Source organism: Pinus tabuliformis, chromosome 6 (genome assembly GCF_031772625.1).
Source record: "Pinus tabuliformis cultivar Carrire ecotype Pingquan chromosome 6, CPIR1, whole genome shotgun sequence".
Lineage (NCBI taxonomy): Eukaryota > Viridiplantae > Streptophyta > Pinopsida > Pinales > Pinaceae > Pinus > Pinus tabuliformis.
The window spans coordinates 1,504,408,297-1,504,423,277 of NC_142292.1; the positions used below are offsets into that span (position 1 = coordinate 1,504,408,297).

Here is a 14,981-nt window from a genome sequence, read left to right on the forward strand (position 1 = left end):
AATAATCATGACCTTTTCTAGACTTTGGCAATCCCCCAACAAAATCCATAGAAACACTTTCCTAAGAACGAGAAGGAATTGGAAGTGGAGTATACAAGCCTAATTTTCTATCACTTGGCTTGTTTGTAGCACACATAGTACATCCTTTGACAGATCTAGAAACTGTTTCATGCATTCATGGCCAATAACAGAACCTTTGCAATTGTGCAACTGTTTTACTTACACCAAAATGACCTGATATGAGAGAAGTATGTGCTTTTCGAATTATGTTAACTCTTTCAGTTTGTGGAATGCATAACTTTCCCAAATGATATAAGAGGTTGTCCTTAATGTAGTAATCCAATTCTTCTACATGCTTTCCATGACTTAAAGTTGCATATACATTTAAAATCTGTATCTTGAGCATATTGTTCCATGTAACTTTCATGAATTACTGAATTATGCTTAAGTATAGTGGATGCATTTATAATTGGTCTCGATAACATGTCTGCAACCTTATTATGTATGCCCTTCTTATATTGATAACAAGATGAAATTGTTGTAGGAAACCCATCCACCTATAATGTCTTGATTGTTGCAATTTAGTTTGTGAGTGTAGATATTGAAGTGGTTGATGATCTGTGTGAATGATTGTTTCTTTACCCATTATATAATGTTTCCACTTTTTAACACTCTGTACTAATGCATACAATTCTTTATCATATGTAGGATAGTTAACTACTGTTGATGTAAATGTCTCAGAATGAAAGCATATAGGCTTCCTGTGCTGCATCAACACTGCCCCCATGGCATAGTCACTTGCATCTGTCTCGATCTCAAATGGATGCTGAAGATCTGGCAGTGCTAGTACTGGCGCTGTACTGATCCTTTCTTTCAAGGTGTCGAAGGCTTTCTGCTGTTTGCCTCCCCACTAAAACACATGTTTCACACTTGTCAAAGCATGTAAAGGAGCTGCAATCAACGAAAAGTTAGCAATAAACTTTCTCCAATATTGTGTTGCCCCTAAGAAACTTCTAACTTTTGTAGCAAATTTGGGTTTATGCTAGTTCACAATGATTTCAACTTTAGAGGGATCTATCTTCAATTCACCACCCCCTACAATATAACCCAAATAATTCAAAGATGTCCTGCCAAATTCACATTTTGACAACTTCACATAGAGATTTTCTCTTTTTAAAACATCTAAAACTTGCTTTACATGCTTTACATGTTCATCCCATGTCTTACTAAAAACAAGAATATCATCTAAATAGACTATTACAAAATCATCAATAAATGGTCTAAATACATCATTCATGACTCGCATAAATGTAGCAGGAGCATTAGTTAAGCCAAAAGGCATAACCAACCATTCATAGAGTCCTTGCTTCGTTTTGAAAGCAGTTTTCCATACATCCTATTCTGCAACTCTGATTTGATGGTAGCCGCTTCGCAAGTCTAATTTAGAAAAGTAAACTGCATCTTTTAATTGATCTAATAAATCATCAATACGAGGAAGAGGATAACGATTCTTGATCGTAATTTTATTTAGTGCTCTAAAATCAATGCACATTCTCCACGAACCGTCTTTCTTTCGCACCAACACAATTGGTGATCCGCATGGTGATGTGCTTGGTCGTATAAACCCTTTATCGAGCAACTCCTATACCTGCTTCTTTATCTATGCATTCTCTAAAGCTGATAACTTGTACATTCCAATGTTAGGTAGTGGAGCATCTTGCTGCAAATAAATATCATGTGCTATTTCTCGCTAGGGTGGAAGCCCCTTAGGCTCTTTAAACAGAATATCATAATCGGAAACAACTTTAACTAGATCTGCTTTCTGTTTAGGATTACATCCTTGGAATGCATCGGATTTATCAAGACCCTTTGCTTTTACAATCATTAGTAAAAATTGTTTACTTGAATTTACAATTCTTTTCATCTGTCATGAATTTATGAGAGAGAAGTTATCTTTGAGTTTATGAGCCCTTACAATATATTCAATTCCATCCTTAGTGAGTTGATACTTATTTTCAGCTCGATAGAAGATAGCCTTTTTATCGTACAAGTATGGACTCCCTAAAACAATTCCACATATGTCCAATGGGACTATATCTAACTCAACCTCATCTACAAATGTTGACCCAATAGCAAACCGAAGTTTACATTGTCTCGTAACTTGTAGCTTTGTTTTATCACACACCCAACCTAATGGATATGGCTTCTTATGAGGTTTTGTTTCTAGACCCAACTTCTTTACAATTGTTTCAAAAATCAAATTTACTTGTGACCCCCTATCAAATAAAGTATGAATTTTAGTGTGCTTGGAAATGACTCTAATATGAAATAGCTCATTTCTTTTTTCTCATTACTTTCATTATCAACAGAATGTGAAGAATTACTTGTAGATGCTTCAGAATCTTTACCTTTTATACCTGTGGCTGTAACTGTTGTTTCGTCACCTGAGTCTGATCCCAAGTCCTTTTGAATAGCAGCAACATTCTTTCGCTCTTTACCCTCGAACTTCTTAGGCTTCAGTTCTGGATGCAAAGACCAGCAGTGTGCCTCATCGTGTCCTTCTTTCTTACAATGAGTGCATGAAGGTTTATCCTTCTTTACAGTGTTTGTTTTCCTCTCCTTCCATTTCAGTTTCTTCTTTCCTTTATTCTTGTTCTCAATAGATTTGGATGATTTCCCAACATCTGGGTTTACATTTTTACCTCTAGCCTCTAGATGAGTTGCTTGAACTGACACATCATCTAAGCTAGTGGGATTAAACATAAGTATAGTATGCTTCAAATAACTATGAAGACCACCTATATATTTTAACAATGTCTCTGGTGAGTCCAATGATATTCCTAATGTTAAAGCTCTTTTACGAAATTCGTGAGTATAACTCTGTACAATTTGACCCTTCAATTGACGTAATGTCTACCAACTCATCATTGCTTGCTGCATATAAGCCAAAGGATAAAATTGCTTTTTAATGGCAGAAACAAATTCATTCCAAGTTGAAATGATTTTACCATGTTTTTGAAGATCTACTTGTGTCTTGCCTTCCCACCACACCAGTGCGGTTCCTCCAAGTCGAAGGCTAGCCAGCTGAATCTTCTTCCTTTCTGAATCAACTTTCTGCACCCTGCAATATACATCAATTTGCCTTATCCAATTATCTAGCTTTTCTGCATTAAGTTCTCCATCATAAATTGGCAAATCAAATTTTACATCTAATTTGATCAAAGAGGCTTTCTTTTTCTTCTTCTTAGAAGAACTAGTTTTATGAGAGGAAGACGATGATGATGACGATGATGGTGATGATGGAGGAGATGGTGGAGGCTGCATTCCTCCTTTTCCTTTATCTTCCTTCTCTTCTTTCTCTGGAGGGACAAAGAGAAAAGGTTCCTCTGCTCCTTTGTCTGGTCTAGGTGATGAAGTGCTTTCACCTCTACCCTTTTTAAACTCATGATACATTTCTTCCACCATGGCACGTATCGTCATGAAGCTATCCAAGAACTGGGATTCTGACCCAAGTGGAGCTTCATCTGCCATCCTTCTTCGTGAAAAGACCCTTCCAATCTCTGGATTCACCTCAACAAGTTCTCCTTCACCTCGTCCAAGCCTTAACCTAGTCAACATTCAAATCTCCACACAAACTTGTCAAACCTTAAAAACCTTAAGCTCTGATACCACTTGATCTGAAATTGTTAAAGGTATTACAGACTTATGTGTGGAGTTGCCTATGTTATTTAGTGCAATGGGTCGATAAGATTGCGAATAACACAAACACTTAAACAATTATAAAAACACAATCAGACATATCAACACAAGCAAAATTGATAAAGGAGTTCACCAAACTTCCTGGCTACGTCTCCTGGTCCTAGCTTCCAGCGTTGACCTCTTTATCATGTCTTCAAATGGTTGTTACAGGTGTGAGCTCAAAAACAGAGTTTCAACATAGAAATGGAACTCACCACTATGTTCCGCTCGAAAATTCAAGTCGAAATGAGCATACACACGACCATACTGGTCACCCTGACCTCCAGACCCCCTGGAATAGTTCACAATACACTCCTATAAACGCTTTCTGTCAACTTTTATGTGTTATGGTGTTTATATAAAACGTACAGTTACAAATTATGCACTAAACGTGGAACTATACATTTATAATAGAAACAAGCTATAAACGAAAGGACTGGCAGGCGCGGGTGGACCCCGACCGTCTGGCCTTTCCCCGACACTGATCTCGAGAACAAACCATCTGACGGCTGTCGCATCCCACTCTTCAACTGATCTGGACAACCTGCACCGTTGATCTGTCCTTTGCCATCTGATGGCTGTTGCGCGGTTTCGCACTCCAACTAGCATGTTCGCTATTTCTTCGAAGGCACGCGATAAAGTGGTTTTCGGGAGGCTACATGTCGAGTGCTGAGTGGAATCGCGTGCTCCCGGTCTAAAACCACTTCCTGCCTTGAGGGCACGCGATAAACCATTTACTGCCCTCCTGTCGGAACTCAAAGAGTTTAGCTCCTTTTTCATAGTTTTATTGTGTCCGTTTTCCCAGATAACTTGCCTGCATGTTTCGATGCGATATGCATCGATCTCCTTTGATCGGACGATCTCCGCTCTTGACCGTTGTTCCTCATCGCTTGAGGTCTGAACCAATCTCCGATTGCCACATCATCTTCTGCGCTGACATCATCAGGTACCTGCGACTCTTTCCCGGGTTGCCACATGTCTTGCTGACGTAGGCTTTGACTCTTTGACCTGAATCTTTGATTAGCTCTAATTTCCTTGTCCAAACTCGGATCTGCATGCGGTTTGCACCATTGGCTTCATATTCACGAGCCCTTCAACATTTTTCCATTTCACTTGTATTTAAAGACTTTTGATCTGGAGGCTATGCTGAATCCATTTTGGATCACAACATCATTGAAATTTTGAAATAAATGATAATTAATATTAATATATGGGCCTATATTGACAAATCTGTCCTGAATATAGTATGTAATTTCTGATTTTGAGTGATATCAGATTTTTTTCAATTTGTAGAAAGAGTAAATTCCCTCAAATGAAAATTTAGAATCTGATTTCAAATTAGATTTATATTAATGTCTGTTGAATGACAACAAAAGTAGTTCAGTGGAATTGAAGAATACAAGCAGTGTGAATACAATATGGGAGTGCAAGCACAGCTCCTAGAGAATGCCAAAAATATTATCAAAAACAAAACAGAAACTGCAGTAGTACGCCTCAAAACACATGTATATAATGTGACAAAGGTACGGTGATACAAAATACTAAGTGAGTTTGTTCAAGACTGGAAAAGTGGATAACTTAAGAGCCTGTTGAGAGAGAGATTGAGAGGGACATATCTGACAGTGAAGCCAATGATGCCAAAGGTCTCCTGGGTCTGATGGCTAAGGGCAAGGGGGGGAACTGGGAATGATAACTCTGAAATATAAATTTGATTTCAAACCAGAAAATCAAAGTTTACTATTTGACTGTTTGCTGTTTTTGTAATAGTGGACACTGAACAGAATTGAAACTAGAATTTGAAACTCGGAATTTTAAAATTTTTCTTTTGCTTCAAGTATAAGCATTGAATGATGAATCTTGATCCTGAAGATGAATAGGAAATCTGAAGAGTGAAGATTCAAACGATTTTTTAATGATCATTGATGTATATTGTATACCTAATTTTTTCCAAAATTTGTTTTTTCAATACAAAATTTAAATTTGAAGTTATATTTATAACATAAAATGGTTTGCGTGCCAGTTTTTGGGATGTCTACTGCATAACCACCCTAATCTTTTGCCAATTCATATCTGCAACTACGATTCTTGTAGTTTTGTTGATGATTGTTCATGTGATAAGCATAGCTATCTGAATTGATTGTTGCAGTTTAAGAACTTGGAAATATACATAATACATCAAGATTAAAATAGAGCAATGGGTCTGCAAGATTTTCAAGCTACATCACAGTGTCTTGCTCACACAAGTCCTGTTCCCTGCAATTGTTGTTTTCCTTTTTGAAACAGTTCCTACTTAATGGCAAGTGTTAGTTAATCTGTACCAAAATAATGTATCTGTTTATTGTGCTGATACTGCAATATATGCTTTTTTGAGCAATATCATTGTACGGGTGAGTGTTTCTAAACCTGAGGTGACTGCCATTTAAATTTAACTCCCTGGGTATTTTTCCTTGAGCATTGTAAACATGCTTATGTTAGTTATGTTCTTTTGACCCCTTAATTCATCTATCATCATATCCGATTGAGCCTATAATTGTAGGCATGCATCATTCCTGTAATCCTAATGAACGAGAATTTTTTAACTCCCTGGGTATTATTCCTTAAGCATTGTAAATATGCTTATGTTAGTTATGCTCTTTTGGCCCCTTCATTCTTCTATCATCATATCTGATTTAGCCTATAATTGTAGGGATGCACCATTCCTGTAATTCTCAATGAACAAGGATATATTTCTTCATTTTATCATTTCTTAAATGTTCATATTGCAAGAGACACTAATCTGATGGTTGTTGGCAGGACTGTCAAAGCTGTGGATGAGGCTCTTCAACTCTCCCAAGTATTTGGCACGCCGTTGACTGAACTTGGTCAAACTGTAGTGCTGTTTTTATTTACAGTCATTTCTAATCTGCTTGATGCAACGGCAGAAGATTGGGGCTTGCAAGTGGGTTGGTCAGAAAAACCGTGGATATTGACTGGGAATACAGGGCAACATGATATGGAAATAGACATTGATAATACCATAAATGAAAAAAGACAAAGGCATCGAGAGAACTTACGGAGAACAAATTCCTCAATGGCTATGGAGGTGATTGGAAAACTTATGGAACAGAAAAGAACAGCATCCCTTCTACGTCTAGTGCGTCGGAATATGTAAATTTTGTCTCTTCGAATCTCATCTTTTGAGTTGAATTTTCTTTCCTGTTGAAGTAAATTTTGTCTCTTTGAATCTCATCTTTTGAGTTGAATTTTCTTTCTTGTGCAAGTAATATATGAATGTTTAAAAACATGATGAGGAAAATGTAGTTATAACTGCATTCTCATATACATGAGTTTTACTTATTTTTGCTGCCAGTAGACATTTAGAATACCAAGACATATTTGAGGTATGAGGAATGTTTATATTTGGTTTCCACATGACCAATTGCGATTCATAATCAGTGCATATATTATTACTGACTGACCGTAGGCTTCTTCTTGTTGAGAGATTCATCATATACACTTTTCTTTCTGTTATCCATTCATGACGTGGTAAATGTTCTGTAGTTTAAATTACATACCCCCAAAAGGCAAAACCAAAATGCCTGAAACAAGCCCCAGAAGGGGCAGAAAACCCCCTTATAACCGCAGTTTGAAGGAGCAGTGGAGCAACAAGGCTCCATTTTTTACTGTCAAGTTTCCTTCATAACATTGAAAAAAGTGTAGATAGGTTGACCACTTTTTTGTAGATAGGTTAACACTTTTCTTATTACCATCAACTATTGAAGGATCGAAGATCAAAGTTCAGCGAAAAAAGGATCGAAGATGCATCCTAAAAAAGGAAAAAAAAAATTAAAAAAATTTTTGATGGTAAAAGGGTATGCAAAGTTTTACAGTAACATTTTCTTAACACAAGGATGAAGCAGAATTGCTGTACTTGTTAGTCAGTGGATCCTAACCAGTGACTGTTTTCTTTTAGAGTCACTTTTGTTACAGAACTGCATCTCCCATGTTTCTGCAAGCTAGGGTGTCTCATTAGTACTTTTTCTTTTTGGCAAGGGTAAAGGCTTTGGCCTTCTTTAGATCAGTGGGGAGCTATGAACCCCAACTCTGCATTATCATGATTAGCCCACTTTAATGTCCAGGCTGTCAGAAACCCGGCCAACTCTACACATGATTAGGGCTCTATTCCTTTTGATGTTTGAACCCGAGTCATTATTGTGGGATGCCTTGTCTCAACCACTAGACCACAATAGGGCAGATGTGTCTCATCATTACTTCTCCCAGGTTCCTTGCTTTTCCAAAAATGAACCCATGATAATTCAAACCAATTCAAAGCTCTCTTTTGAACATTCAAGTTGGCTTTCATTGATGACACTTTGAGCAAGCCCTAATCTGTATCTATTCTACAAAACATGTAGTACACTCATTATAACAATACCGTAATACAGATGGCATGAAACAGTCACTATTTATAGTACTTGTTTTATAAAACTGGTGGGATTATCATCTATTTGTCTATTTGTGATGAGACTTAATTTAGAGAAAATGTATTATATTTAAACTTTTCTATTTTTGTACTTATGCTTGTCTCTTTGGCATGATTTGATTTAAATTGATTGTTCATCCCTTTTCTTGTATTTTATTGGAGACATGGTCAACTTTGATCATTATGTTCACAAATTTATACCTAAATGTAGTAAAACAAATGAGTGTACACCATGTGTACAGTTTTGAAAATCTCCTCAAACTTGCACACTTGCTCTATATTGTGTGAGTATCTTTCTTCTATTTGCTAGTGTTGTGCATGTTGAAATATGTAACTAGGTTCGGTCTTCATAATGGCATATGTAATTGTGATTTTATGTATTTAATGAAAAGAGAAAAATAAATTTATTATTTGTGTTCTTGAGGCATGGGTTCCATGCTCAAGGGAAATTTATTTTTAGGTCAAACACCCATTGAGTGCTTCTAGGTTTGCCATAAAGTCAATCGAGTCATTGTCATGTATTGAAGACCCATTTGGGCATGTCACATATTGTAAAGGAATATTTATTGAGTCAAAATAGAGTCAAAAGACCCTCCAAGACCTTGTCATGGCACAAAGATCAAGTCGACCTACATGAAGGGACAAGTCGACCTCAAGATAGCAATTCGTACCCCCCACAAGCCTATAAATAAGAAGGAATTAGACCTCATTTGCACAGTCACTCAAGAAAGTTTGATCTCGTCAAGATAGAAGCTGGAAAAGGACGAAAAAGAAGAAGAAGATCAAGATCAAAGTTTTTGGGCCTCTCTCTCTCTCTCTCTCTCTTTCGTTAGGGTTTCTATAGTTTCCAAGCTAGACGAAATTCTGAAGCTACATCGTAGCTGTGAAGCTACAAGGTTGAAACTATGGAGCTGCAAGGTCGAAGCTGCCTCTAGATCGAAGCTGTGAAGCTGCTGAAACTGCATCAAGGTCGAAGTTGTGAAGCTGCTAGGTTGAAGTTGTTGAAGTTGCTAGGTCGAAGTTGCAGAACTTGTTGCTGGGTCGAAGTTATTGGAAGGTCGAAGTTTGTTGCTGGAAAGAAAGCTCATCAAAAAGGAAGGATGGCTTGGTCTTGGAGGGTCTTGGTCAAGGGTCATAGTTCTTCGAATTCGTCAATTGTTCTGTAAGAAGAGAAGGATTCTGGTGGGTTTTCCTCTCAGTTGGAGAGGTTTTGGCCCTGGTTGATCGCCTATATCTTGTGTCCTATTGTCTCATTATTCTTTATGATTTGGTAGTTGTTTGATGATAGAGAACACTAATAATAATAATAAAGGAAAGAAGTTAATCAAGTAAAGTAAAAATACATCACACGCAGTTATCAAAGTAAGAGAAATCACCTACTCTTGTTGCCCCCTACATTTCTCAACAATGCTCATATCAATTGGTATTAAAGCTTTAATATTAAGGTTTCTCAAGAGCTTTGCCATTTTGATCTCCTTATGGATTTTCTTCCTACCCAAAATCATTCTAGGCTGTGGGAGTACCACTGTAAGAAAAAATTACTACCTTCTTGGGAGCTAGGGGCCAAAGAGATCCTCAAATTTTGGTGAATGATAAACTTCATTTTTCAACCAATTTTCACCCATTTTATTTGAATTCCTTCATTTTTTTACTGTAACTCACAATCGTTATTGCTAGTGCAAAACCCCATTTGTTCTTGCATCTCGTAAGTTTCACGGCTCACCATAAAATATCTAGTGAATCAGGAGACCGCTAAGATTACTGACTCACCCAATTCTTGGTGAAACAAATGTAGGAACAACAACGCATATTGGTGGAAACCCTCCTTTCTCAACAACAATAGCAGGCCTGACAACAATAGGAGCTCTAGGCTAAAATAATGTATGCTATCTTGAGTATGATGCAACAACTTGTTAACCATCAACAACAGGTGCCTATTGTTCAATAGAGGTTCAAGCTCGACACTAGACTATTTGTGCCTAAATTTGCTAGTTTCGTCAACAATGACAAGATTTTTGGGCAGGAGTGTCATGAATTATTCTTGCACTTAAGCTACGAAGTCTTAAAGTGGTGAGAGCTTAATGATACCTTGAGAGAGTTATCACTGTCACCTAAATAACTCCTTTTCTCTTTTAAGGTTGGCTCTCCTTTGGCACAAGGGGATGTTGGAAACAATAATTAATACGGAGAGGGGGGGTGAATCAGTATTAAGGCTAATTTTAACTTTTATGTCAATTTATATTTTCATTTAATCTTGACAATCATTCATGTGAGCAACCACTAGCATATCATGTAAAGCAGCAAATGAAATCAACACGTAAGAATACACAACAACACCATGAGCAACATACTCGTATGAACACAAAAATTTAACCTGGAAACCCAAGAGGGAAAAGCCACCAATCATTGGTTATTATTATGCAAAATAAGAGCTCCTACTCTATTTACATCATATGGTTTTCACGAGCACCCACTCATAGGAAGCACCAACTCTTTCAGATTGTTTGTTAGCACTCACTAGTAGGAAGCTCTAACTCCCTCTTTTGCAGACACCTAATTAGCTTACAGGAAACACCAACTTCATGGATTTATGCAAGCACCCACTTGCAGGAGGCACCAACTCCCAAGCTCTTCTTCAGACATCCACATAGATAGAAGCCTCAACTCCGTGTTTTGTAGGCCTTGTTACCCACCATTTTGTGGGTGATATCCCTAGGAGAAATTTTTTCTCCAAGATGGTCCTCAGCGGGCAGCCAGTAGCCACTAACTAGCTCGTTGTGCCATTTCTCCGCCAGCCGGGCTAGCCATGTGGTCCCGCACCCATCTGTTATGATCGTATGTTTGACGGTGGGCCTCCTGAACCTAAAGGTATGCCTTGTCATTTGGTAATTGAGTGTTGTAGTTTGCTTATCATGGATACTTCTAGGCATGGATTAATGGGGAGATTCAACGGAAAGAGTGGGCCAGGTATGTGCTCTTGACCCCTATACCTCTTTTGGATGTTAACCTTGGAACCTAGTCTTGTGTGATCTCTTTTACTAACCTTTGGGCTTTAAGGATGGTACTACATGGGAAACCCTGATTTTGGTTGCGTGGTCCCGCTCCCTCATCCACATATATCACTCCTCTTCCTCATTATAACCCCATTTATCATTTCTCGCACCTGGGTACACATTCCTCCACAGGGTCCACATAGGGTTAGCCTTCCGCTTCCCCTTTCCCACACCTTGGGTCAGGCCTGGAATGATGCCCCAAAGGTTGATGCAACTAAAAAGATAAGTAAAAACATAATTGGCCACATTCAACAGGAGAATGTACCACAAAATGCAAAAGATGGCCGGGACAAACATATTTAGCACGCGGGGAAAAGGCAATACATGAGCTCTACCCCTTCATCATGGCTATCACCCTGGTTCCTATAGGCCCTAGATGAGCCTCCTTTATCATTCAGGAACCAATGATTGTCCCAACCCCTGGTAGGCAATGAACTGTCTTACCTTAAGGTGGTATCCATTGCTATATCTTACACATCATGCTCCTATCCATTAAGCCCCAAACAGTTAATCAAAGAAAAATCATAAAAGGCAAAAGGCATATAAAGAAGGGTGGAAAAATCAAGGCTGGGGCAACTCATGCACCACGATTGCTCCCTCTTATGCATTATATACCCAAGTGTGGGCTTCCCTTTTATTGGCTATCCTCGTACCCTAGCATGTGGCCTAGGGCCGCCCCTTTCATTTCCTACTCCATTCATCTCTTTATCACATGCCACCACCCTTTAAAGGATGTACCTTGGACATACCATCCCCTTTGAAAGTAGAAACAACCTAATAGGATACTTGGTTAACCCTATTTGCAACTAGAGACATTAGCACATGCCAAATCCCACTATGGAAGGGCATGCCATTATGAAGTGCCCACCTGTCATCGATGGTTTGTAAACTCTTTTACTCGATTTCCTTTGATGACTCGTTGTACTGGAAAGCTAGGGGACGCATTGGATTTTATGCAGGATTGCAGATGGTCTCCATTTTGGGTTTGGTCTCCCTATACGGGCTCCTAACCCTCCAGAGGGATGCATTGGCACATGTAGGGTGTGTGTTGAGAGCCATGGGCCTCCACAACAATAGACAACACTCTATGGATCCTCAAAGATGTTCAGAGATTGCTCAAGATTCACCTATTTGACAAGGCAGATGCACCTGGTTCACCATGCCCGCCCGGTTCCACAGTTGTACCATGCACTTGGCAGATGACCCAAGACTTGTATGCTGATGTGGCATCACTTACACCATCATCTGAGCCCTTACAGATGGTCTATAGGCATCTTCGACCTACTTGGAGACCCATGAAATTACTTGTGTGCCCTCACACCCATTCGGAGCGCCATAGGTACATTATTTGGAGAACAAGGTGCCAACCCCTTGTCCACTACTTTTGTGAGTTCTATTCATCTTTGAGGCCTCCTTGACCTAGAAAATTCAAAGTTCCTTAGTCATAATTCTACCTGAGTCCATTCTCCCGAAAGGATTAGGCACTGGTCCACCCAAGGGTGATCACCTTAAACCTATTTTCCTTCCCCCCTTTCCTCCTCTTTAGTTCTAGTCCTCTAGGTCACCTAGGGCATCAATTATCTCACAATTTAGCCATCCAAATACTTGGATTTTTGGTCCACAACTGCGTTGGCGTGTCCTCAAGAAGCCCTCCAAATTTCACGAGATTCTGACAGTGATCTTGAGATATCACAAGCCCTAGCTCGAAGACAAATTCTTGCCCTTGGTTTCCCTTTGGCTAGAAACCTCAGTGGGATCCTGGCATTGCCTTTCATTGAAAATTCATTCCTTGATCCTGTTCCCCTCCCTAATTAGGTCAAGCATATCATTGGTTGCTAAATCCTATCCCCTTGATCGATCCTCGGGTCCACTTGGTCCCGTGTGGTCCCATGCACTATCAAGGTTAATTCTTCAAAGATCACTTGGAACCCAAGTCTCCACAATAATTCTAGGGCTTTAGGGATCTCCTTTATAAGACACATACTTAAAACCTGTCCCTATAAATTCTCCCCAAGCCCTTCTTAGAGAGCCTTCCATCTTATCTTCCAAGAAATGCAAGCCACATATTTGAGCTTGTCTTGTGAATAGGCTTGCAAGATCACCCCTCGCCCTATCATTAGTCCATCCATTTCGTGATCCTTATCATAATGGGTCTCCTCCCATCGGTGAAAGTCCGTAAAGAGTAGGGAGCCTTAACCGAGATGACAGTGGGCTATCGCTCCATTGATGCCCTTAGCCTAGTAGTAACCCTTCAAGGATCCCCTTTTAGGACCCCTGCTAGTTTGAGCAGTAACATTTTGGCACTATTGCCGGGGAAACGAAATGTGTGTTTTGTTACCTATACAGCATATTGACATAACATTATTGGATCACCCCTCGCCCTATCATTGGTCCATCCATTTCATGATCCTTATCATAACAGGTCTCCTCCCATCGGTGAAAGTCCATAAAGAGTAGGGAGCCTTAACCGAGATGACAGTGGGCTATCGCTCCATTGATGCCCTTAGCCTAGTAGTAACCCTTCAAAGATCCCCTTTTAGGACCCCTGCTAGTTTGAGCAGTAACATTTTGGCACAATTGCCGGGGAAACGAAATGTGTGTTTTGTTACCCATACAACATATTGACATAACATTATTGGCGACTCTATTGGAAGAACGAAGCCCTAGTTCTTCATTGAACTTTAAGGTCGATGCTTGTAGGGGGAAGCAAGCATTTTTCTAGGCATCTTTAAATTGAATCTGGCGACTCCTACATATTTTTCATGTATATCTCAAATAGGTTGTCTTTATTTAATAAATTTCCCGCTTTGAACATTGCTAGCATCCTTGGGCATCCTAATCATGTCATGGGAAGGATGGTACATGGGGTGCTCGTGTTTGATGGTGATCTACTCTCCGCAATTGACCACGTAGAAAGATTTAATGCACATGCTTCAAGAGAGGAGGTTGTTCACCAAGATGTCCTTATGTTGTTGTTCATGGAATCTCTCGATGGTCATAACTCATCGCTGCATGATCATGAACTTAAGAGCATCTTATCTACTGAGGAGTTCATTGATGGCTTTCTTAGACATTTTTGAGTTTGCCCCACATTAAGCATCCAGGAGGAAGCCTTCATTGACCATCATCACGACATCGAGAATCTAAGTAATAAGCAAGAAGATGAGTCCTCCATGGGTCCACATGATGAAAAGGATTATTTTGAGAGCACATGTTTTGGGAAGGATGAAGTTGAGACTAACCTTACCTTTCTTGAGGATATTACTTCTGATGACTCTCCTTTTGAGAACCTTGAGGAAGGTGATCCCATTTGCCCCTTAGAAGATGATATTGAAGATTACTTCCATATTGAAAAGGAGAAATGGGGAATTGTTGGTCCTCAATTTGATGGTGCTCCCATTTATGACATCGACAAGGAGGATGAGGTTGAAATTGGTCCTCCCTTTCTCTCAAGTATTATTTATGATGACATATCCATTGATGTCCTTGGGAAGGAGGAATTTTATTTTCCTTGCATAAGGAGGGGCAATTGGAAGTGATCAATTTTCCTGTTAGGAGAGGCCCAATCTATGATAATAAGGAAATCGATAAGACTACTCCTTATGATTCTATATTCAAATTACCTTAGCCTTTAGATTATGATTTTGGGGAAGATAAACCTATTGGATATTGTTGAAATTTCTAAGTCTGACTCGTTAGAAATCCCTACTGCATTATCTGGTTAATTC

The 14,981-nt window shown here is 39.1% G+C and overlaps 1 protein-coding gene across 2 annotated transcripts in view; it reads left to right on the top strand.

Annotated features, from left to right (window-relative positions):
• LOC149264367 (mediator of RNA polymerase II transcription subunit 33A-like) overlaps positions 1–14,981 on the top strand; it is a 100,490-nt gene that overhangs the window by 42,920 nt on the left and 42,589 nt on the right. For both annotated transcript variants that reach the window (XM_089428014.1, XM_089428010.1), the window contains exon 3: positions 6,532–6,885. In XM_089428014.1, coding sequence (XP_089284140.1) covers positions 6,532–6,885 — 354 coding nt within the window. The remainder of the gene's footprint in view (positions 1–6,531; positions 6,886–14,981) is intronic.